Below are 23362 nucleotides of genomic sequence, written 5' to 3'. Positions count from 1 at the left end.
GTGCTTAAATATGTTTTTATTAAAATAAATATATAAACAGACTATAAAGTCATTTCTTTTGGAACTAATAAAAGAAAATGATATGAGAACTTTTCAATTTTGAACTATAGTTCAAATTATAGTAATATATTACTATTATAATAATATATTACTATCATACTTCGGGCTTTAAAAAAGTGACAATAATATCTACATTAATTGGGAAAATATAGTAACAGTTATTTCAAAGTAAATCTTATTAAAATAGCAAAGAATTTAAATAATAAGCTACCAGACTTTGCTAAATACTCATGCAAAAACGGAAATTTTGGCCTTGAAGACGCTGCTTGTTCCGGACTACCAAATGAGTTTGATGAAGAATGTTTGAATTAACTTCTGCACAAAGACATGTGTCAAACCACTTGAAAATTATCCAAACAAATGGGTTGTAGCCAAATGACTATAGTTCAACATCTTGGGTCTATGGGCAAAGTCGAAAAACTTGGATATTATTCATTAATTTATTGTTTTTTGTTTTGTTAAAACAAAAAATTTTAACTTAAAAAAACGGCCATTGCTTATGTTTCAAGCCAATATAATTGCCTGCAATGCCCTCATATTTTTGCCCACAAGTAACAAGAAAGGGGGGCAGAAGGATGGAAACTGGCAAATATTATATAAAAGGATACCATTACATTACTTGTGACCATTATTGTTTCACACTGTTGACATTATTTTTGATGACCTCACTCCCTGAACTCTTTGATAATAGCGTGCTCCAGTTCTTGATTCTGCCTGCATTGGGTTTACTCACTTGCCTGACTCATTCCCATGTCTACTATGGCACACAACAGCCTTATTCCCTGCATTACTCAGTCCCCAGGGGTCTCCTTCCTATGCATGACTCAAGTTGCGTTAGCTGATTTATCTGATTATGGCAAAGCACTCAAGAATTAACTGCATAAGGGGAAGGATATTTTTTAGAGGACCTTTCTAAGGGAAACCAACTTGCATATGTGCCACACATGGGGAAAACCACAAAAATATCCATGCAGCCAGCCCATTTGCGTGGAAACAAACCCAGGTCAAACTACCAATATACAGTGATTTACCACTTAACCCCTGGTGGATGATGTATGGACCTCAGCATAGTAATCTTTCTAGTAAAGAAAACAGCTATAGGAATCTTCCATGGCCGTTTTCCTTTATTTAAAGTCATTTCTTTAGCACTATTACAGTCCTCTTATGGTGCCTTACAAAGGCAGGAAAGAGACTATCTCAGTTTAGCACATGGTGGCTGCAATATTATTTCATATGTTTGTACGCAACAAGTTCTAATTTTATTTCAGTAAATATTTCTGGAAGGTAATGCCCTATTACTCTCTTTTCTGAATGGTGTCTTGTGACAAACAAGAATACTGACTTATGAATAATGTGAAATATTGCAATCTAAACGGTAAAATTGTTATTGAATAAAAAAGTAATTCAGAAATATTTGCAAAATAAGTTTCTATTGTAAAATATATACACCTGTTTCCTACCTTGAGCAACCTTTTATGAGATAAAGATGTTTAAGCTTAGTAGACATTAATTGTGATGAAATGTCTGTGACCAAATTAAGCATTTCTCTGATATTTTTGACTGATTGCATTTGTAGGGTAGAAGGAGCATTATGAAACAAGCTTGAAGAGAGAACATCATTGGTGATTGCCTCAGCCTCTAAAATCCGTTGTTGAAGAAAAGCTTCAAGCTAGGGATAAAAGGAAAGATAAGTATCTTAATATTTAAAGAATTCCATATACGCAACCAAATGGTATTAATATGCTCTATATATTTTTTGCCAAAATTTAAACCCCCGTGTCTTTACATACACACACACACACACACACATATATATATATAGATAGATAGATAAACACACATGAACGTAACACTCATGCACACTAAAAGCACTTATCTTATGATCTTAGTAAAAGGATGGCCACTGACTTTTCCCAGTACTGATCTTTGACATATGCTACTATTTACAGAATTCCTTAAAATGCAAAATTTTATGAAAACAGTTTCATAATCATGAGAGGAAGCGTTCTCCAAAAATAAAATCTAACCCTTTTTCTTTCCTTTTTTTATATAATTCCAGTAAAGAAAAAAATTCCAATTGGTAAAATATTCATTATTATAACTACAACCAACTAAAAATGAAAGGTTTATGGTTTTATGTTTTGATTTTTTTTTGTAATGGTATCTAACAATAATATAATCATAAATACAGAATATCAACAGACTTTAAAAACATTTTTAATTAAAATTTAAATGCAAAATATTTGGCTCATCTTGATGAAATGTTGTAAAAACTTAATTAAATCTATATCTAAACATGCATAAAATGTAACAAAATATATGATTAAATGTTATAGCATAAATGATTCAGAAAGGAGACAGTGTGTGATAATCTAATTGCTATCATTTCATTAGTTATGAAATACATTTTCAGGTCGAACGTTTTAATAATTCCCAGCAGAATAGTTAATCCTAGGTATCCCCTCATTTTAGACAATCTACAAGAGTGTGTTGATTTTGAATTCAGATGGATTTTCACTCATTTTATGTTCAGAGAAACTATTAGTTTCTTCCACTATTATGTTCATTAGATTATCGAAAAAAAATGGTGAAAAATCAATTTCATTCGCATAATTTTGAATTAAGTTTACTTCTGCAATACCCATTACTTAACAGATTGAGCTTACGATGGAGTAACCACTGTTCTACTAGATAGTGAGGTGAAAGCAAAACAAAATTTCAGTCCAGTCTCTGACAAAATTTCAGAATCAAAATCGCTATTCTCACTTAAATCTACAGTTTTCACTGTCAAAATAATCAATCATGGGGTCGAATGGACACACATTAATTTGAATGTACTCTTCTCTTATTAAAAACTTATTTCTGTTAGACATCCCTCTATTTTGTTGTTTGACTTCTGAATTAGTATCCCTCTATTAGTTTAACTCTCTTAACTGATGCAAAAAACTTTCGTCTTCTATTTAAAAAAGATGCAAACTAAATACAAACCGGAGTTCCTAAAACTACAGCTCCACTTCCAATTTTCCCATAGATAGAAAAAAAAAAAAAAGTGGTGTTTAATGTTTATATCACATGAAGCCTCAACTATGCCTCAGGTGGATTTTGTTTACTTTATATCATCTGCTTGTACATTTAAACCAATCACCAGAATCCGAAAGTACTTCACAGACACAAGGTCAACTTTACATATGTTCAAATAAACTAACTGTAGTAGTCACAGTGCCATCCAGTAACTTAAAAAAAAAATTCTAAAGAACGTGTAAGTTTGAAAGTGCATATATGACACATCCGTCTGCAGAAGCTTTCCAGTTCAGCAATATCGCGAAGGGGTTAAAGAGGAGTACCTTCATAGGAGACTTTCTATGGTAAAATTGGCTTGTACAGTCAAAAGTCGTTAATTCGGACATCCATAATCTGGACCTCAAAGCTACAAACTTTCAGTGCATGCGTCAATGCATAATGCGTTCACGCATGTGCATACGCGTTACGTGCATAATGTGTTTACACTTGCATGTTTAATGTATAATGGACGGTATAAGGTAAGCTAAAATTATCTACTTATCTATTTCAGTTAATGTTGCAGATCGCGTTGTTCCTTAATCTTCGAATTGGATCCGGCTTATTATTTTTTGCAGACTGTTAGAGCAATTTTATAAAAGTAAGCTTGAACTTTCGATTATGTCAAATAGAATTTCCGATGCTGGACACTGCCAAAGGATCTACAAAGCGAAAGCATGTTTCGATGTCCATCAAACAAAAAGTGGAATTGCTGCAAAAATGGATAAAGGCATATCTTTTGTTTCTCTAACCATTCCGAAATTTGTTAATCAATTTCACACTGCTCTGCGGGGGAGGGGAATGTCGTGGCGCGCAATGAACTGGAAGTTGATCTGTCAGCACTATCCTTATCTTCAGGGCATATGTTTTTATTTCATTCGGCTTATAGTTCATTACTAAATATAGTATTTTATCTCAATGTGCTCTGTCTTTGATATGATTTAAATCAAATTCATTATAAATATCATGAATACACATCAAATAGTTTTCTGGATGCAAATTTCTAATTTTGACTATGCGTAATGTATGCTTTGTGCATGCGTGCTTTGAAAGAAATGTTTAATAAAGTAAACAAATAAATATTAAGCTTTTTTGTAAATTTTGATAACCTTTAGATCATAATTGTTCTTTATTTCATAAATTACGGTTTCATATTTTTAATTTTATAATTTCTGCATGCCATTTTACCAGATTTAAACTGATGATCTATAATCCGGAAAAATCGATAATCCGGAATCACTGAAGTCCCGACGAGTCCGAATTAAAGACTTTTGGCTGTATTCCCATAGTCATAAGGAATAATTAATTATTTTTTATGTTAAATTCCACTCGACTGAAACAGCATTGTTGTCATGCTTCTAGCAGACTCTTTCAAAATATTTATTAATCCTATCCAGTATTTGTATCCTTCAACACTTGGCCATTGAAAAGCCAGACGATAATAAAACTGATCAACAGATGCTGATAAACAAAAAATAATACCACGTATTTTAATAGCAAAAAGCATAAAAATAATACAAAAGTATTTTAAATAGCAAAGTTTAATATTTCAAATTGCTTCTTAAAATTAATTATAAAATATAATATTTCTGTATCCAGTCTGGATAACAGAACAGTACCTCATTTATTATTAAATCTATTAGCTTGTAAAAAAAACTTTTAAAGAAGATATGGCAATACAACCACATACATAGATATGCAGCATTAACACACATATATATACAGCCAAATATTTTAATGCAATTTTAAATTAAGAATAAGAAATTAGACACAAACAGTATCATAGTTATATTAAGGACCTTAAGAAAATACCTCTAATATATCATTATAAAAGGAATTGCGAATTGACTCGTTTTCTAACACTGATAAGGCATCACAGCCACGAGCAACCTTTCCACCTAAACAAAAATTAAACAAGATAAAATAAAAGAGTTACTGAGATATTAATTAAAAAAAAGCAATAATTTATCAATTGCCCTGTTTTGGAATATTATATTTAAAATAATGTATATTTTTGAAATAATATTTAAAAAAAATATGCTCGTCATATATTTATCTTCATAAATTTTTATTAATTTACCTTGGAACACTCAGCAAAGGCATCAGAGACTGTCCTAAATTAACTAAATTACTTGAAAACCAATTTCTTTGCATTTGAAGTATCTATTTTTCAAAACATGAACTAAACCTAATAAAAACTCTACTATAGAAACTGCAGTAATAACAGCTTTTAGATGATATTTTTTGACAACACATATACCAGAGCTACAGAGAATTTTACATTAGCTTTGTTGACAATCAAACATTACTCATATTTAGAGCAAATCAAAGGTCATGATGATATATTTATGCTTTGAAGAATGAAATAAAAATTGTCAGCAATAGCCATAAAAGTAAGGATGAAACTGAAAATAATACAAGTTCAAACTTCCTAAACATGAAAAAAGTCACATAATTTCTAGACATACATTAGTTAATTATGATAAAACTTACAAATTCTATTCTTTAAGAGTGATGCCCTTTAAAAACCTTTCAATGGAGAATTTATTCATATTAACATTACAGATGAAGGAAAACTATGGATAGGACAGATCAGTTCAAATTCTCTTCCTTGACATTAAAGCAAATGGAAAAAAGAAATTTCTCATGCTCATCATGGTTCATAATTCGTCTAATAGTATATTCTCTCATAGCTAAAAACATTTAATAATTTTGCAAAATCTCAAAAAGTACATCCAAGTGATAAAATTTGTTTGAAAACAACTCTAATAAAACATGGTTCTGACATTCCGCCAAATGAACTTGTGAACTACGGATACACGTTATAAGGTATTTCTCCCACTTTCCTAGCATGCCTTCGTGGTGTAACGATAGCACACTGGGCTGGTATTCCAGAGGTCCGTGGTTCGATTCCCGGCGAAGGCGGTTGCATATTTTTCATCTTTTCTGCTTCCAATTAACCTAATGTCTCTACAACATAAAGAATTCCAATCATTGAAGTTCTCTAAAAAGTTTTCTGAAAACATAACCAGTTTTTTTTTTATTTTATGCATTGTACTAGTAATTCTTGAGCAAAAGTTCCACATTGTAGTTACAATTCTAGATCTCTTTTTCACCATGAACAGTTTAAGTGCACAGGTTCTTTTTTGAGACGTTGAAAAATGTAGATACATTAGATAATGTTCAGAAATATGTAGCACTTTGTAATAGCATAAGCAGACTGCTGTAAAGCCAAGATAAAAACATAGCTGTGGTAATGTGTCAAAATGGCTTGCAATTTTTTTTTTTTTTTTTTCATTTGTTTCTGTAGTCCAAGTATTTGCCCTGCCAAAGCTGCTGGTCCAATGTAAGTCTGTCAACTAAATTTTTATTCAAAACTGAATTCTTTTGCAATTTTAAAAACATGCTCACATAGCAATTTAGCAGGATGACTGGCCATAACATCAGAGAAAAAATACTCCTTGGTACTTTTCTTTATTACTTATATATATGAGGCAAGCAGATACGTGTGTCATTTCATCTAGATGGACTGAAAGAAACTGAGAATTCGCTAATTTTATTATTTTTTATAATACTTCTGAGAAATTCTGAAATGCAATTTATAAGGTCGTAATGAATTCTAGTCTCACAGAAAAGGACTTTCTTTCAAGAAATTATCAAGCATGCATATCATCATATAGGCTTAGGAGATTTAGCAATGTTATGTAATTTTCCTTATAGATTCATCCCAGCCTCTAAATGGCAGCTCTTGTTTTAACAAAAAACATATACAATCTATTAATCATTTAGAATAATTTTTATTATGGCCTCATTATGAAGTTTTACAGATATATACTTCTATTGATTTAACTGGAGATCTATTCTTGATCGCCCAAATATGAAAAGCTGTAAAATTGTTTTACTATCAACAAGAGATATTTTTTGTCCTGAGACAGATATTGATTTTAAATCAATCCTTAATTTACACACTTGCTAATCAATGCCAAACAACAGACAAGGCCAGCAAAACAACCTTCATTTAACAACATACCCTACTATCCAACTAGTTTTCTTACATATAGCAAAATGGAAATGTCTGACAAATTCCAGCATTTTATCTTTATGTTTACAAAAAAAATTGGTGAACAAAGGACAAGGTCTACATTTTTCAAAGGAAGATTGAAGGTTAAATGTTTCATAAATTAAATATTGTGTTACATCCTCTGTTCCATTTTTGGCCATGTTTCAAAAGCTTTTAATTAGAGAAGATTCAATATGAAAATAAGGTAACTTTAAAACATTGTTTCATGAAAATTCAGAGAAACTCAGAAAGAAATAAACCAGAATTAAATAAAATACTTATTGCACAATGATAATAAACATTTAAGCAGAAAACTTATGATTGACACAGCTAAAATGTAATGATAAATTGCATTTAAGCAAACTAAAATACAATTGAAAAAATCACAATAATATCCCTAGAAAATTTAACGAGATTCTTGAATGAAGACCATGTTGCCTAGTTTTTTCTGATTTTTATTCACATCATACACAAAAAGCACATTAGACTGAAAAATTCAAGCGTAATTAATCCAAGAAGAGAAATTAACCTGAGATTAACAATAATGCGTAATTAATCCGAAAACAGAAAAAAAAAAAAAAAAAAAAAAACTAGCTAGTAAGCAAGAAAAATGTCACATCCAAATTCTAAGGTCTTATTTTCATAAACATTTGCCGCAAGGCCTGTTGGGAAAAGAATTCAGATGACAATTATTCACGAGGTCTGGTCATTTTATTTTTAACAACTTGCCCCCCCCATGAACCACAGGGGGTTCATCATACTTGTATATAATCCAGGGCTGCGGAGTCGGTAGGAAAAATGACCGACTCCGACTCCTTCATATATACGTAAATATATACACATGGGTACAGCTTATTTTTTCATTATAAAAGAAGTAATAGATGCTACAGGAAACAATTGATGCACAGCAATTTTTTTATATTAATTAGCATTTATTATGAAATGGAAAAACTGGCATTAGTAATTTTTAAGAAACAGTAAAACTTCGGCAAGATCTTCTTTGTTAGAGGACCATTGATCAAATTTGATAAACTTCAGAACTGAGAAGAGTGTTCCCACACTGACTTGATTAGGAAGAAGAGCTGTTACTGTTACAGCTACTTCCTTTAACTTTTCAGGATAGATTTTTACAAGTTCTAAAAAACGTGTATTGCAAGAACAGTCATATTTATCTATTTCTTCAAATGCCATGTATAAATCTTGTTTGTATTTTTTCATTTTTACATCTAAAGGCTCTTGGTTCTTTATTTTCATTCGCTTTGCCTTGGCCTTTTCAATATTATCCAAATATTTCTCAAAATCTAATTCATCAGTGGAAGAGGATGATAGATACTCAGTTGCAGTATCTGCAGTTTGACTGTCCTGATTTGAATACACCAGCTGTTCTGAGAATAATTTCATTCTTAATGAAAGTTCATATATAGCTTTCTTTACCTTTTTAATTTGTTTGTCAAAATTCGGTGTTTTCGGATTTACATATATTGGAGCCAGCGCGATCTTATTGTCTAGCAAACTAGTTTCTCTTTTCTTCATTGAAAAAATGATTCCTTCTGCAATAAACCCTCCATTTCAGAAAGAACAAACATCACATTCTTCCAGTCTTGCCTCTTGTTAATTCTTCAGATTGTAGCTTTTTGGTGGCTATATATGTTATAGAAAGAAGAGTTTCCAATTCTGAAAGATCATTCCACTGTCTTTCTGTTAGTGAAACATTAGGGTTACCTACACCTAACATTCTCGTCCCTGTTAATTCTTCAGATTGTAGCTTTTTTGTGGCTATATACGGTGTTGAAAGAAGGATTTTCAGTTCTGCAAGATCATTCGACAGTCTTTCTGTTAGTCAAATATTAGAATTATTTACATCTTCTGGAAAAAGTTCTTAATCCTGACAACCACTATATCACCAAATATGTACTTCTCCATTTGCATTGCTCCTTTTCCTGCTCGCTTCCTAAGAATGGCATCAATTTTGGGACTTCTTGCTGCTTACCTAAATTCACCAATGAGTTTAGTAACTAAATGAATCAGTTTAATCAATAATGGCAAATATCACATCTATCTTGCTCCCTTGTATTTATTTACTAATATGTCAATAAAGAAAAAATCACAATAACATCACTAGAAAATTAAACGAAATTCTTGAATGAAGACCATGTTGTCTAGTTTTTCCTGATTTTTATTCACATCACACACAAAAAGCATATTAGACTGAAAAATCCGAGAACAGTAATTAATCTGAGATGAACAATAATGCATAATTAATACATGAACAGAAAAAAAAAAAAAAAAAAAAAAAAAAACTAGCCTGATGAACAATACACCCAAATTCTAAAGTCTTATTTTCATAAACATTTGCCGCAAGGCTTGCTGGGAAAAGAATTCCAATGACTGTTAATCATGGCGTCTGATCACGTGATCATTTTATTTTTAACAACAATCACTCTCTTCTCTGTAGCTGTGATGCTATTACATATACATGAATCAAAATTTGTGATTTCTGATTGACAAAGTATTCTCTCGACACTTTCTTTTCCCACTAAAACTTTTAAGGCTGAAGTCTATGCACAATGCAGGCTATGGACTAATCTGTCAGTGTTGATGCTGTGCAGTCAACAGCATGTCTTGAAAGGGGACACAATACCTGATGAAGTGCCTACACTGAGGCATTTGTTAAAATGATTTCCTCACTGAAGGTGAATTTTGCAAATCATTCTTGGTTTAAGCACTTATTCTGTCACTAAAAGACGATTACAAAGAAACCAAGATAAAAAGCTTTCTTTAACATAATAATACTAAATAATTTTCTTGGGTTACATACTTTCTTTCAAATTTCTAGGTAACATACTTCTTGGGGTCTCACAATGCAGTACAAAGTCTTTAATCCGGACGTCAATAATCTAGAATGATTAATAATTCGGACCTCAAAGCTACAAACTTTCTGTGCATGCACAGAATTTAAGCATGTGCATAATACCTTTACGCATTCGCGTTTAATGTTTAACGGATGGTATAAGCTAGGCTAAAATTATCTTATTATCTATTTCAGTTAATGTTGCAGATTGCGTTGTTCCTTAATCTTCTAATTGGATCTGGCTTATTATTTTTTGCAGACTGTTAGAGCAATTTTATAAAAAGTAAGCTTCAACTTTCGATTATGTCAAAAAGAGTTTCCGATTCTGGAGCTGCCAAAGGATCTACAAAGCGAAAGCATGTTTCGATGTCCATCAAACAAAAAGTGGAATCACAGCCAAAAATGGATAAAGGCATGAAGAAAGTGACAGAGAAGTTAGTGAAAACGAAAAAATTTTCGATTGACAAGTTAGTCGATATTCTCGGCACAGCAATTACAGAACTTGAACAGCGGAACTTTATTACAGAACAAGAAATTATGTCTGCTTATAGAATTAAAGAGAAAGTATTAGCACATTAAACGAAGCAACATTTGTTGGCTTTAGTTTTCCACATGCAAATTTTGATCGGAGGTCAATCGGCGGTAAGCTAACGTGGTTGCCGCTGATTGGCCGATGATGTCAAGATCGGCGGGTTTTCTGAGTATTATATATATACGGTGGTGGCCAAAATTGTGGACACATTTGGAAATTTTTATGTTTTTGAACTTTCTATGCTTATAGAAAATGTTACATTTCGCAAAATGCAAACTTGTATATATCATTTTAAAGAGAATTTATTACTGAATTCAATACAAAACACAAAATTCAATTATTTGCAATACATATAAAAGTTATATGTACATTAATATAAATAAAAAACACAGTTATGAAGTGGTTTGTAATGTCTAGCTTTCCTGGCCAATCACTGTTCTTGTTCTGAGAACCAATCAAATGTTAGTAACTGCCAGAAGAAGCATGTTTACACATCATGTTTACACTTGAAACAATTCATTATTTTGCTTTGTTCTGTAAGAGGACCTGTTTCTTATACACTGCAATTAAAAGTAGGAATTTTTGTAAAAATTTTTAATATTTATTCAAGAAGCAATGACATCAAATAAAAGAGTAGATTGGACACCTAGAAAGAGATGTAATATTAATGTGTTACGAGAAAGTGGTCTTTCCTATGCTAAAATTGCAAGACAGGTGGGTGTTTCAAATGACTACATCTGGAGTCCGAAAGTTTTGTTTACGATATCAGGAGACAAATTCAATAAAAAACAAAGAAGGAAAAGGCCGAAAAAGGTGCACCACATCTATTGATGGCAGAAGAATAAAAAGACTATGTCTCCAAGATAGAAAAATGTCATCAGCGGCCATCAGAAGTGATCTGAATGATGCTGGTGTTTCTATCAGTTCGAGAACAATCAGGAGAAGATTAACAGATGTTGGACTGAGAGGTAGAATTCCACGAAAAAGCCTTATCTTAATTTTCAGCAATGAAAAAAAAAAAAAAAAAAAAAAAGACTACAGTGGGCAAAGGAACACATTAATTGGACAGATGATCAGTGGTCACAAGTTATATGGAGTGATGAAACTAAGATATCGTTATTCGGTAGTGATGGGTGAAAATATGTAAGACGTAAAATAGGAGAAGAGCTACATCCTGACTGCATTCAAGCAACTGTGAAGAACCCAGTTAGTGTTATAATTTGGTCATGCATGTCAGCAGATGGTATTGGTTGCCTTTGTGTCATCGATGGGACACTGAATGCCAGAAAATACATTGACACTATTCTAGAACCAAAACTTCTACCTTCCATCAGAGATCTCTTTCCCAACAATGCTTTGTTTATTTTTCAGCAGGATTCTGCTACTTGCCACACGGCCAAAGTATCGAAAGAGTGGTTTCGTACAAAGAGCATTAAATTGTTGTCATGGCCAGGAAATAGTCCTGACCTCAATCCTATCGAAAATGTGTGGCACCGTTTGAAAACTCTTGTCCGAATGAGGCGCCCATCAAATAAAAGGGAACTAATTGAGGCTATAATTGTTTCCTGGCATCATGTAATAACAAAAGAAGAGCTTACAACTCTTGTCAGCTCAATGAAACGTCTATGTGAAGCTGTAATCAAAAATAAAGGGTACCCTACTAAGTACTGATAACTCACTGCAATCATCACTATCTAATGTATATCGATAACTATTATCGTTTAACTTTTTTTGTATTGCAAATAATTGAATTTTGTGTTTTGTGTTGAATTCAGTAATAAATTCTCTTTAAAATGATATATACAAGTTTGCATTTTGTGAAACGTAATGTTTTCTATAAGCATACAAAGTTCAAAAACATAAAAATTTCCAAAAGTGTCCACAATTTTGGCCACCACTGTATACGCCGGTATCGGTAAATGTTCTTGTTCTCTTGTGTTATTATGCATTAGCATAATGCTAGTTTGCTTTCAATCAAATGATTTTAAATGTAAAGGCTACAGTGTTAGCTCTTTTATTTTAATTTATGGAATAAAGCATGAATTTTATTTAGATTAGTCTTAGCTTTATTGAAGGGAAGCAAAATATCCTTTGCCTTTATCTCCACTACCAACAGGGTTATGGGCCCAGTGCCAACAGCTAATCAGTCATCCAGTTCAACTCAGCATTGAAGGAATGTAAGTGAAAAGGGCCGTTATCCACGAAAAGAAGCTGACCTGTCTTAGAAGTTTGTTCAAGTTGTTGTGCTCACACTTAATTGAAGATGTCATTAATACCTGAAGGTTTTGAGCTGTTAAACCTTGACAACTGGGATCGATGGAAAGTCGACATGAAAATGCTGTTGTTGGATAGAAATTGTTGGAGCTTCATAGAGGATAAAGACGAAGAATTAGATAAAAGTGCAACAAGGCATGAAAAGCAGGAATTCACGCTGAAAGAGAACAGAGCCTTCACTACATTATATTATGGAATTAAAACTGAGTTCAGGCCGCTGATACAAGAATGTTCAAGTGGTAAAGAAGCATGGGAAGTTCTAAAGAAGCAATTCGAACCCAAAACAAAAGCAAGGATAATTCAGTTACTGGATGAATTTTTAGTATTAGATATACGCCAAATGAAGACATAGGATTATTCATCGCGAGGATAAGAATGACTGCAAAGAAGTTGGCTGAAGGTGGTCACAACTTGGCAGATCTTTTTAAAGGATTTCAGGCAATAAGGAGATTACCCCAGGAATACTCCGGCATTGTACAGTTGATCTATAGGGTGGAAGGACGAATATTTTACGCTGGAAAGAATTGCTGAAGAACTGGTAAGGAAAGAAAGCCGACTTTGCCAGGTAAATGCTGATTTAGAAGACAGCAAGGTAAGCGTGTTTAATACTATTAGTTCAAATGCAGGGAAAGATAAAGTTAAAAATAAAACTAAATCTAAGAAAAAAATGGGGAATATGAGAACAGGACCTTGTTTCAGATGTCATACATTTGGGCATTTAATCGCTCAATGTAAAGAAAATGTAAGTAAAAATCAGAAGTTTAAAATAGATAATAAAAATGGACAGTTTAAAGATAAAGAATTAATGTTAGTAGAAAATTATGTAACAACTACAGATAAAGGAGCTAACGCAGATAAATTTAATTGGGTCGTAGATACTGCAGCTACAACTCATTTCTGTAATAATAGAAATTTAATGACAAATTTTGAAGAAATAAACGATATACGTATGTCTTTAGCTGTAGTTAATGAGGATGAAAAATGTCTTACAAGATAAAATTTTAAAGTTTAATTTAAGAGAATGTAAACTATTTTGTGATAACAAGTCTGCCATTGATTTTTCTAGATCGCCAATAGAAAATTGCCGAACTAAGCACATAGACATAAAATATCACTTTGTTAGAAGACTAGTAAATGATGGAGTGTTTGACCATGAATTTATCACCAGTAAATTAAATACTGCTGACTTATTTACAAAAGTGGCGACTGCTGTTAATTTAAGAAAGTTTTGTTTAGATATTTTCAGTGTTTAAAGACAAGAAGTGTTTTCGTATAATAGAATTGAACTATGAACTTCTGTAATTTTGTGTAAGTTTTGTTTTTGTCTTTGCATGAGGAAAAGAGGGCCATTTGTTGGCTTTAGTTTTTCACATGCAAATTTTGATCGGAGGTCAATCGGCAGGTTGGCCGAGTATTATATATATGTACGCCGGTATCGGCGAATGTTCTTGTTCTCTTATGTTATTATGCATTAGCAGTTTGCTAGTTTAATGCTAGTTTGCTTTCAATCAAATGATTTTAAATGCAAAGGCTAAAGTGTTAGCTCACTTATTTTAATTTACGAAATAAAGCATGAATTTTATTTAGATTAGTCTTAGCTTTATTAAAGGAAAGCAAAATATCCTTTGCCTTTATCTCCACTACCAACAACTTATACAACTTACAGTGAAAGAAATGTTTAATAAAGTAAACAAATAAATACTAAGCTTTTTTTTGTAAATTTTGATACCCTTTAGATCATAATTGCTCTTTATTTCATAAATTAAGGTTTCACATTTTTAATTTTATAATTTCTGCATGCCATCTTACCAGATTTAAATTGATGATCTATAATCCGGAAAATCCCCTAATCCGGAATCGCCGAAGTCCCGAGGAGTCCGGATGAAAGACTTTGTACTGTATAATATACTATCATGTAGAAATTTGTCTTAAATTAAATGCATAGTACAATGCAAACGTGAAGATAGAAAAACTAGCTCTAGTATACTAAAAATCATAATAAATTGGTCTAAATTAAATTACAAACAATGAAGAATCTGTCCTTATAGCTGTAATGCAATAACAGGCCAGAGCACAAAACTTGCCCATTATTTTACACTTCAAAGGAAAAGAAGGGACATAGAGAATATCCCTTTGGCCATGTAAAAATTTTTATAGACTGATGTGATAAGCTTGTCAGCATGCACAGTTCACTTACAATGAAGGATCAGAAGAAAGACACAGAAAATAACAAGCATAACTTGTTTCACTTTGAATTCTTGATTTTAAAATCAATGATTCACTGCATAGCTACATATTAAAAATAGTTAATAAAGATTTAACTATAAAAAACTACATAATAATTCTTTCCGCCCTCCTCAGTTTTAAATGCATAGGCACGTGCTAAAGTAGCATCCCTGATAATGTGCATGGAAATGGAAGAGGCCAACGATTTAAAGCACCTCTAACAAAACACAATTCTCAAGATAAGCATTGGCGCATCAACAACTAAGATGCATATTATAGAGGAATGTGTCCATTCTACCAAATGGTATAATAAAAAGAATGAGTGGAAAGTTACAATGCAGAGTCAGCATAAAAAAAAAAAAAAAAAAAAAAAAATCTTGTAAAAACTAAATACATAATGAGTGCTTAGAAGATGCCGAATTTACAGTTGTGGATGAAAAACATCCACATCTGCATGACTATGCAGAGTACACTAATATGCATGAGTTGCCAGAGCAGATGCTCATCCAAGGTATCCCGATTATACCTTTAATTGATAATCAAATATTAAAATTATGAGTTAAGCTCGGAATACTACAGAAAAAAAAATGTTTAAAAGATTTAACCATAAATTCTAATTAAAGGAATGATTTAAATATTTAAAATAAATATCTCATTATGTGTTGTGTGAAATGTTTTTATGTATTTAAAAATTCAAAAGTGTAATAAAACTGCTAAAATTTAAATATTTTTTGCTGAAAAGTTAATATGAAATCATTAAAAGTAATAGGTACAGTTTATTAAAAATTATAAGATTTACAGTTTATTAAAAATTATAAGATTTACAGTTTATTAAAAATTATAAGATTTACAGCTATTAAAAATTACATGATTATATTTCATCTTCAATCAAATAAAGATTAATATAATTTTTTACATTGTCAGTCATAAGAGAAAATTATTAATTATTCCAATTTTGTTACTAATATATTGGGGAAATTTGCAATTAATCAACATTTATTATCATATTTTAATTAATATTTTATAATTAAGGTACTGTTCAAATTTCTCTTTTCACCAAATCTCTTGTTTTTGTGCAGTAATAAATAAAACAGTAATAATTCTCTTGAAAAATGTAAAATACAGAAAAAAGGCGCTCAATGTCAGCAACTGAATGTGGTAAACACAAAACTTTAAATGTGCACCCAACTTACTGGAAAGGTTTCTACCACTTAAATCACTGTATTAATTTATTTTGCACTACAGTTTAATTATATTGCATTCAAATGTATTTGACAAGAAAATCAAACTCTTGAATCCTACAAATCTTGGAAATGATTCAAAATCTTGAATCTTCATACCTGTTTCATTACTCAAATTTTTCAAACCCTAACTAAAAAAACTATTAAATATTTTGATTCAACATGTTTCAAAGATCAATTTTATTTTCTAATTTAATTTAATGTTAATTTCAAGTTTAGTAGAAGAGTTAATTAATAAAAATTATTGCAATTTCAGTAGTACTTGGATTACCAGTATCACCTCATGGCAACCTTAAGTACCACAGTACTTCAGTATGTCATCTAACGAAATCTACCAGAATTGTTAAGTAACTTGCTCACCCTGCTTCCTTTAAACTAACTCTTTAGTGGTCCTAATAGCTTTGAACATATGACATACATGTTTCTAGCAATATCTGAGCGGCACATGTGTAGGTTTTTAGTGACTAAGATGGTGATACATAAATGTTGCATTATGAATGACTAGAATTCTAGCAATACCTGAATGGCATATAAGAAGGTTTTTAGGGACTAAGATAGTGATATATAAATATTTCATTGTGCATGACTAGAACTTCGCACAACTTTTGAATTTTGAAAAATCTAAACTATACAATGGATGATGGGATTTGGATGCTTCTATCAACTCATGCTATGATTTAAATGTTGCTTTCTTTGTATGTAACATAAATATAGAATAGTTTGTTTTGGTACGCCCTCCATAAAAATATCCCTGCAAAGGAAGAAAATTCTTGAGTAATATTATTAATAAACAGCACAATATAATCTAATGCTGATGTTGGAAGGATATGAACATACAAAAATTTTACTAAGATAGGTTAAATGGAATTGATGATAATATGCTATTACCTGGTAAAAGAAGTTTTCACAGTTTAAATTGCATGTGTATGAAATCAAATTGTTGGCTAAAACTTTCATACAATATTATTTATTCTTGAATATAATTACCCTGTTTAATAACTACATTAGATTAGTAAATAATTACAATAAAATCATAATAAAAACAAATTATTCCATGTACTTGCATATTTCTCTTATAACATACTTTCCCTTTTCTTTTTCATCGTATGAGTTTAGAAACTCCCGATTTATGGCAACAACATAAAAAGCATGCTAAGATAGCAAAATACACTACACAAGGTAAAATAAGAGTCTTAAAATTAATAACTTTAATAAATGTGTTTAAAATATAGAATACAGCAACATAAACATATCTATTTACATGTACTTTTTAATATGATGTGCTCATCTTTTCAGAAACAGTACACATTCTGTAATTTTCTTCTCTCAATTTTTAAGAAGTAAAACTAATAAAGAAAAAGGAAATGAAAATAAAAATGGTATAACCCCTTTCTTTTAAAAATATAATTCTGAGTTACTAAAAGTGCAAAAAATAACAGAAAATTACCTTCATTTTCACTTGGTGTTTCAAGGACAGTAATTCCTGGTGTTTCAACAGTTATGTCCCAATTAATATCTGAATCACCAAAATCAATCTGATCTCCATTATCTAACTTACATTCTTCCTGTAGTTGTGAATTCATAAGAATTAGAAAATTAATTCAATAAACTTTAATGTAATACAAAGCATCTTAATAAAGAACACTGCTTACTCGGTCAACGTGCACAAAATCTCCATTTGGTGAACTCGAACTTCTGTCATCGCCTGATTCTGATGGTGCACCAAAATCTCCAAAATCGATCTTAAACGGGAAATAATTCAAAACAGTTTAAAATACTTTAAGTTCATAGCTTATAAATATATTTTTGTACAATCTGCATGTAAAATTTAAACAGAAATTAATAATATGGAAGTGGCTTCAAATAAAATTATGTTATGGATGTCAAGAGAGATCTGATATCTTTCTTTTAAAATTGAAAGCAGTACATGCACTCTTCTTATTTTGTTTTTAATAGAAATACACATACAACACTATATACTCAACGAATATAGAGGCAAAAGAAGAACAATTAATGAGACAAAGTTTCTAAATACTCAATAAATTTGTCCTACAGTGATGAATATGAAAGGTTTTAATTAAATTTAAGTCATCTGTTTTACCTGATTTTACGATATCTTTATCAGAAGAAAAACTAGAGAGGAAAAAGTTTTGAGGGACCAATAATGATCTATAATGGAAGACTTAGTAATTTATCTACATTTTGACTAGTTTTGAAAGTCACATTTGTCTTGTATTCATGTTTTGTCTTATCTTATGCTTTGCTTTGTATCTCATGCTCATGTTAGGTCATTTAGTAAAAAAAAAAAAAAAAAAAAAAAAAAAAAAGCATTAGAAAACATTGCCTTTTTTCTAAAAGCTGGCAAAAATATATTATAATATTATATTCTCAAAGGTATTATATGATCCTACTTTTTTTTAAAAAAATCTGAATTACCATCAAGTAAAAATGGCAATTAAATATGATAAATTAAAATGAAATAAAAAAGTACACACTTCCCTGAATGAGCTTATTTAAACACAACAAATAATTTGACTATGGCTGTTATACACTTTTTGTCTTTAAACACTGATCCTAGACATGTAGACAGATAATAAAATTATCTCAACTAATAAGTCTAATCTTTTATTATCTGAACTAATCTGTCTAATCTTTATTATCTCAACTAATAAGTCTAATCTTTTATTATCTGAACTAATAATTTCAGATAATACAATGTTTTGGTACTTTGTCTATTATTCATGCATAAAAATATTGTTGTGATACTTAGTAGCAAGCAATGTAACAAATGGCCAAATGCAATGACCTTGTGCATGTAAACCAAGAAGTGACTGTTTTCATTGAAATTAAATATGTTTAAAACTCATATACAAGTAACGAAATGGTTAAAAATTCAAGGCTATAGGACCCACCAGTCCCCAGCAACTGCTGAGTTAATGTTCAAAATCAATAATTAGCGATCATCTGGCAGTGATGCATACTTGTAAATATTGAGATAAGAAGTGATAAAGATTCCTAATCTCATCTTGCAATACATTATGCCAAAGATTCCTCAGCTGTTGCTCCAGATCTGCAATATTTTGGAGTGACCAAATCTGATAGCCTGTTATATCCCATACATACTCAACTGACAAAAGAAGGTGAAGATGTTAGTCAAGGAAGAGTATCAACAGCTCGGAGAAAGTCCAGAGATAAGCTAACTATATGGGATCTAGCATTATCCTGCTGGAAAATGACTCCAGGACAGTGTGTCATGAAGGGTAACACATTTAGCAGCATGATATCATTTACATATTGCTGAGCTGTTAAAGTTGTATGCAGAATGACTAGAGTTGACCTGATGTCATAAGAGATAACGCTCTACACCATCCCAGGCTGTATGACTCTGGTTTTATAATTATTCTGTCTGTAAAACAAGCATTGGCACAGACCCGATGGTGATCTGCTCCAAGATTGAAGCTGGATTCATCGCTGAACACCACGTGATGCCAACCGGCTGGCAGTCATGATGATCAACTATTACACAACTCCAGATGACCCAGTAGATGATCTAATGTTAAAGGCAGATGTTCTAAAGGTCACTATTAGTGCAAGCTTCCCTCAGCCAAGCACCCTGAGATGGTGTAAGACGTCATGAGTTACATGATGAGGCTGTAGAATGTTGGATAGCAGACAATGATGCCATTGGGACAGTTAGAGCTTGTCATAAAATTATTTGAGCTTGCCTCACATTTGTGTACCTTTGCATTTCAGAGTGTTGATTCTGCTAATTGAGTATCTTAAGCAACTATTGCTATTAGAACATTTTGCACAGCCATGTCCATATAGTACATGTGGTGGCTTGTTGCTCAGCATGATTAACCCCTAATTTACATAATAAGTGCAGACTTATATAAATTCATAACTGCGTAAGTGTGTAAAAGCCATAACATTGAAACTGAAACCAATTAAAAATAATGCCCCTGTAAACTATTATTTCTTTCCATTCATAGCATAACTGATAAAAGTTCCATTTTATCACTAACACTGTCATTATTCATCACAAGCAGATCATTAAAAATAACTATTTTTCAGCCCTGAAAAAATACAAATAAATAAATGAATAAAATAAAAATGTAATTATAAATATTTCTTAAAAATGTAAAAATCTCCTTATTTACTTGTTATTATTAAAATCATCATTTGTTTATATATTATCTAATGTTTACACCTTTGAGAAAATGTTACAAATTTCACTCATTAATTAGAAAAATTTTTTGCATGGAAATTTTCACAGGCATTTCTAATTATGTACTTATAATTAACAATAAAATATAGTTTTTAATAGTTATATAATGCAACAGTAAATGCAGTTTTTTTCTCCTCACAAACAAATAACTGTTTTTAAGAAAAATGATTGCAGCATTAAAATAATCCTTTGTTTAGCAAGTTTCTGTATTACTTTATATTTCTTAGAAATAAACTTTTATACATTTTTATTATTTAGTTCTGCCATATGCAACACATCTTCATACAGATTTTTTATTATGTACTGATTATGACACTAATTATAAAAAATAATTTTAAAAATTCATACCATTAAATAACAAATATAATTTTCATCTGCCAAAAAATTTTAATTCTAATTTTATCAGTTATGCTTCAGAAATAAAATGAAAGACTTGATAAGATGGAAGTTTAGCTAAAAGTGTTTTATTACAAGTAAAACAAGAAAGCTGAGTATCATTTTAGAAGCACTTTCAGGGCAAACTTTCTAAGAGAAACTGTGCCTTGAGTTTTCATTAAACTCGATGAAAATTATGAAAAGAGTAGTCTCCTATGAATTAACATCAGGATAATTCAGCTTATAGCAGTTTGAACCATTTGGTGACACCTTTCTAAAAATTTTAAAAGGATTCAGTTTGGGTATATTTTATTATACATTACATAGGGGCACAAAATTTTATTTTTTATTGCATTTTATTAATTACGGGAATACAGGGGCAATTAATTTTGATTTTTTACATTCAATTTAATATTGAAAAACAGAAAAATAATTCCATGAATACTGCTACAAGAAAGATACATAGTAAAATGTGCTGATTTTGGCCAAACAAGAAAAAATATTGCTTATTGGAAAGTGGAAAAAACTGGAAAGCAATATAATTAAGAGTTCTGCTGCCTAGTTATCATATATGAGTAAAATTCTGAGAAATAATTAATACTTTCAGTGGGGGAAAAAAGCTCAATTTTTAAACATCAACAATTTTAAAAAATGTGACATTTTTTTCACATTTATAAATCACTGATAATATATTATCAAAATTTACCAAATCAGAAGAATATGGGGGAAAAAAAAAGAAATGCATTGCAAATCAGACCTGGTCATCTGGTGCTTCAGTACTTCCCGATTCAACATCTAAAGGAATGACAGGAGTTGTGACTTCAACCACATCAGGTGGTTCACCAGTTCTCCACTCAAAAGTAGTGGTATTACCCTTTTCAATGATATGCTTTAAGACAGGAAGGCAAGTATTCTCCACATCCCTGGAAATATCAGCAAAATAAAATATTTTATAGAGGTTTCTTTTAATAAAACCATGTAGGTTAAATTTCAATAATTTACACAGACATGATAAAACACTACCCAAACTCCAACTGACACAGGGCAAGACAGGAAGAGGTGGGCAGAACATAAGAACTTCATTAAATGTTTTACAGATAGAGTTCCCACTGCCTTAAGTGTACATCTATGTTCCAATTTTCATGGAGAATGCCCCAGGGCACAAATACCTCCAAGCTTCTCAGGAAGATGTTTAGCTCACAGGTATTTTGAGTGCCCACCATGCTGCACACACACAATACATTTAAGAACATTCAAAACCTTCTCCAGGATTTGAACCTGGTCCCAATGATATGGCCACCAGCACTGATAGCCACTATATTAACAAGGCAGCATACTAAACAATAAATCCTAAAAAACTCTAAAATTACATAACTTTATGAAATTCTATCACAATTTTTGTAAACAACCTGCAAAATTAGCCTGGCAATAAGTCAATTCTGTTTATTTAGACATACTTGATAATATACATCTTTAAAAGATAATTTTATGGCTTAATAACATAATATCAACCATTAAATATAAAAAAATATATAATCAAGTTCCATGAGCCTCTTTTAATGTAAAAATTTATAAAATTTTCATCTAAACATGGATGTTTTTTACATGGATGTTAATTAGTAATTAATACACATTTCTTATCAATAGACAAATATTGCCATAAAATAATTAACAGAATAATGTCCAAAGAAAATAAAAGATAAAATATGCAATGTATATTATATTTTTTGACATTACCTGTTGAGAGTAAACTTTAGAAAAGATACATAATAGTTTCGAACAAGAGCTAATTTTTTTGAAGAAACAGCAACCGATCCAAGTGCTTCTGGTAATTCATCTAACAAAGACAGCAATTCTTTTTTGACATTTTTACCCTAAAAACAGAGAGAATTTTTAAAATAAAACATAAAACAATAAGCAATTACTTTAATCTGCTCATCTAAAAAAGTTCCAGTTTAAAAACCACTGGAAGGAGGACAAACAAATCAAAAGAAAATATGCCATTACAAATGTTAGATCAAAATCAACATAATGAATACCAGCTTATTAAAGTTAAAATAACTTAATAATATTTTACAAGCAATCATGAATGAACTTCTACTCCCCCCCCCCCCCCACAAAAAACCCAGCTTTCTTATAGAAAAATACAGTGGAAAAACTAGGAATTTAAGGTTTATTTATTCGTTTAAATACAACAAAACACTTGAGGGTTATACTATAAAGGGGCAGACTTTCTAAGGGAAACTGGTTCTCATTTATATGTCATATAAAAAAACTCCATGAAATGCCCAAGCAATTAGCCAGTTGCCAGTTACTGGGATTTTGATGCACAGTGAACTAACAGTGATCTTATCACTACACAAAAAAAAAAAAAAAAAAAAAAAAAAAAAAATGCAGGTGAACTTAATTCTGCTTTAATTATTAGAGAAGGGAAGACAAAAATAATGTGAAAGTAAAA

The 23362-nt window shown here is 31.0% G+C and overlaps 1 protein-coding gene across 3 annotated transcripts in view; it reads right to left on the bottom strand.

Annotated features, from left to right (window-relative positions):
- The window catches only part of LOC118188363 (CDK5 regulatory subunit-associated protein 3), a 59307-nt gene that overhangs the window by 10166 nt on the left and 25779 nt on the right, over positions 1-23362 (bottom strand). For all 3 annotated transcript variants that reach the window (XM_085810747.1, XM_085810748.1, XM_085810746.1), the window contains exons 7-12: positions 22642-22778; positions 21662-21827; positions 17954-18043; positions 17749-17866; positions 4930-5015; positions 1521-1729 (exon numbers count right to left, since the gene is read on the bottom strand). In XM_085810747.1, the coding sequence (XP_085666873.1) occupies positions 1521-1729; positions 4930-5015; positions 17749-17866; positions 17954-18043; positions 21662-21827; positions 22642-22778 (806 nt within the window). The remainder of the gene's footprint in view (positions 1-1520; positions 1730-4929; positions 5016-17748; positions 17867-17953; positions 18044-21661; positions 21828-22641; positions 22779-23362) is intronic.

Source organism: Stegodyphus dumicola, chromosome 2 (assembly GCF_044657685.1).
Source record: "Stegodyphus dumicola isolate Sdum_Otavi_A_Nest chromosome 2, ASM4465768v1".
In the NCBI taxonomy this organism is placed as follows: Eukaryota; Metazoa; Arthropoda; class Arachnida; order Araneae; family Eresidae; genus Stegodyphus; species Stegodyphus dumicola.
Note: the sequence above shows the minus strand (reverse complement) of the source record. Positions and strands in the feature narration are given on the sequence as shown.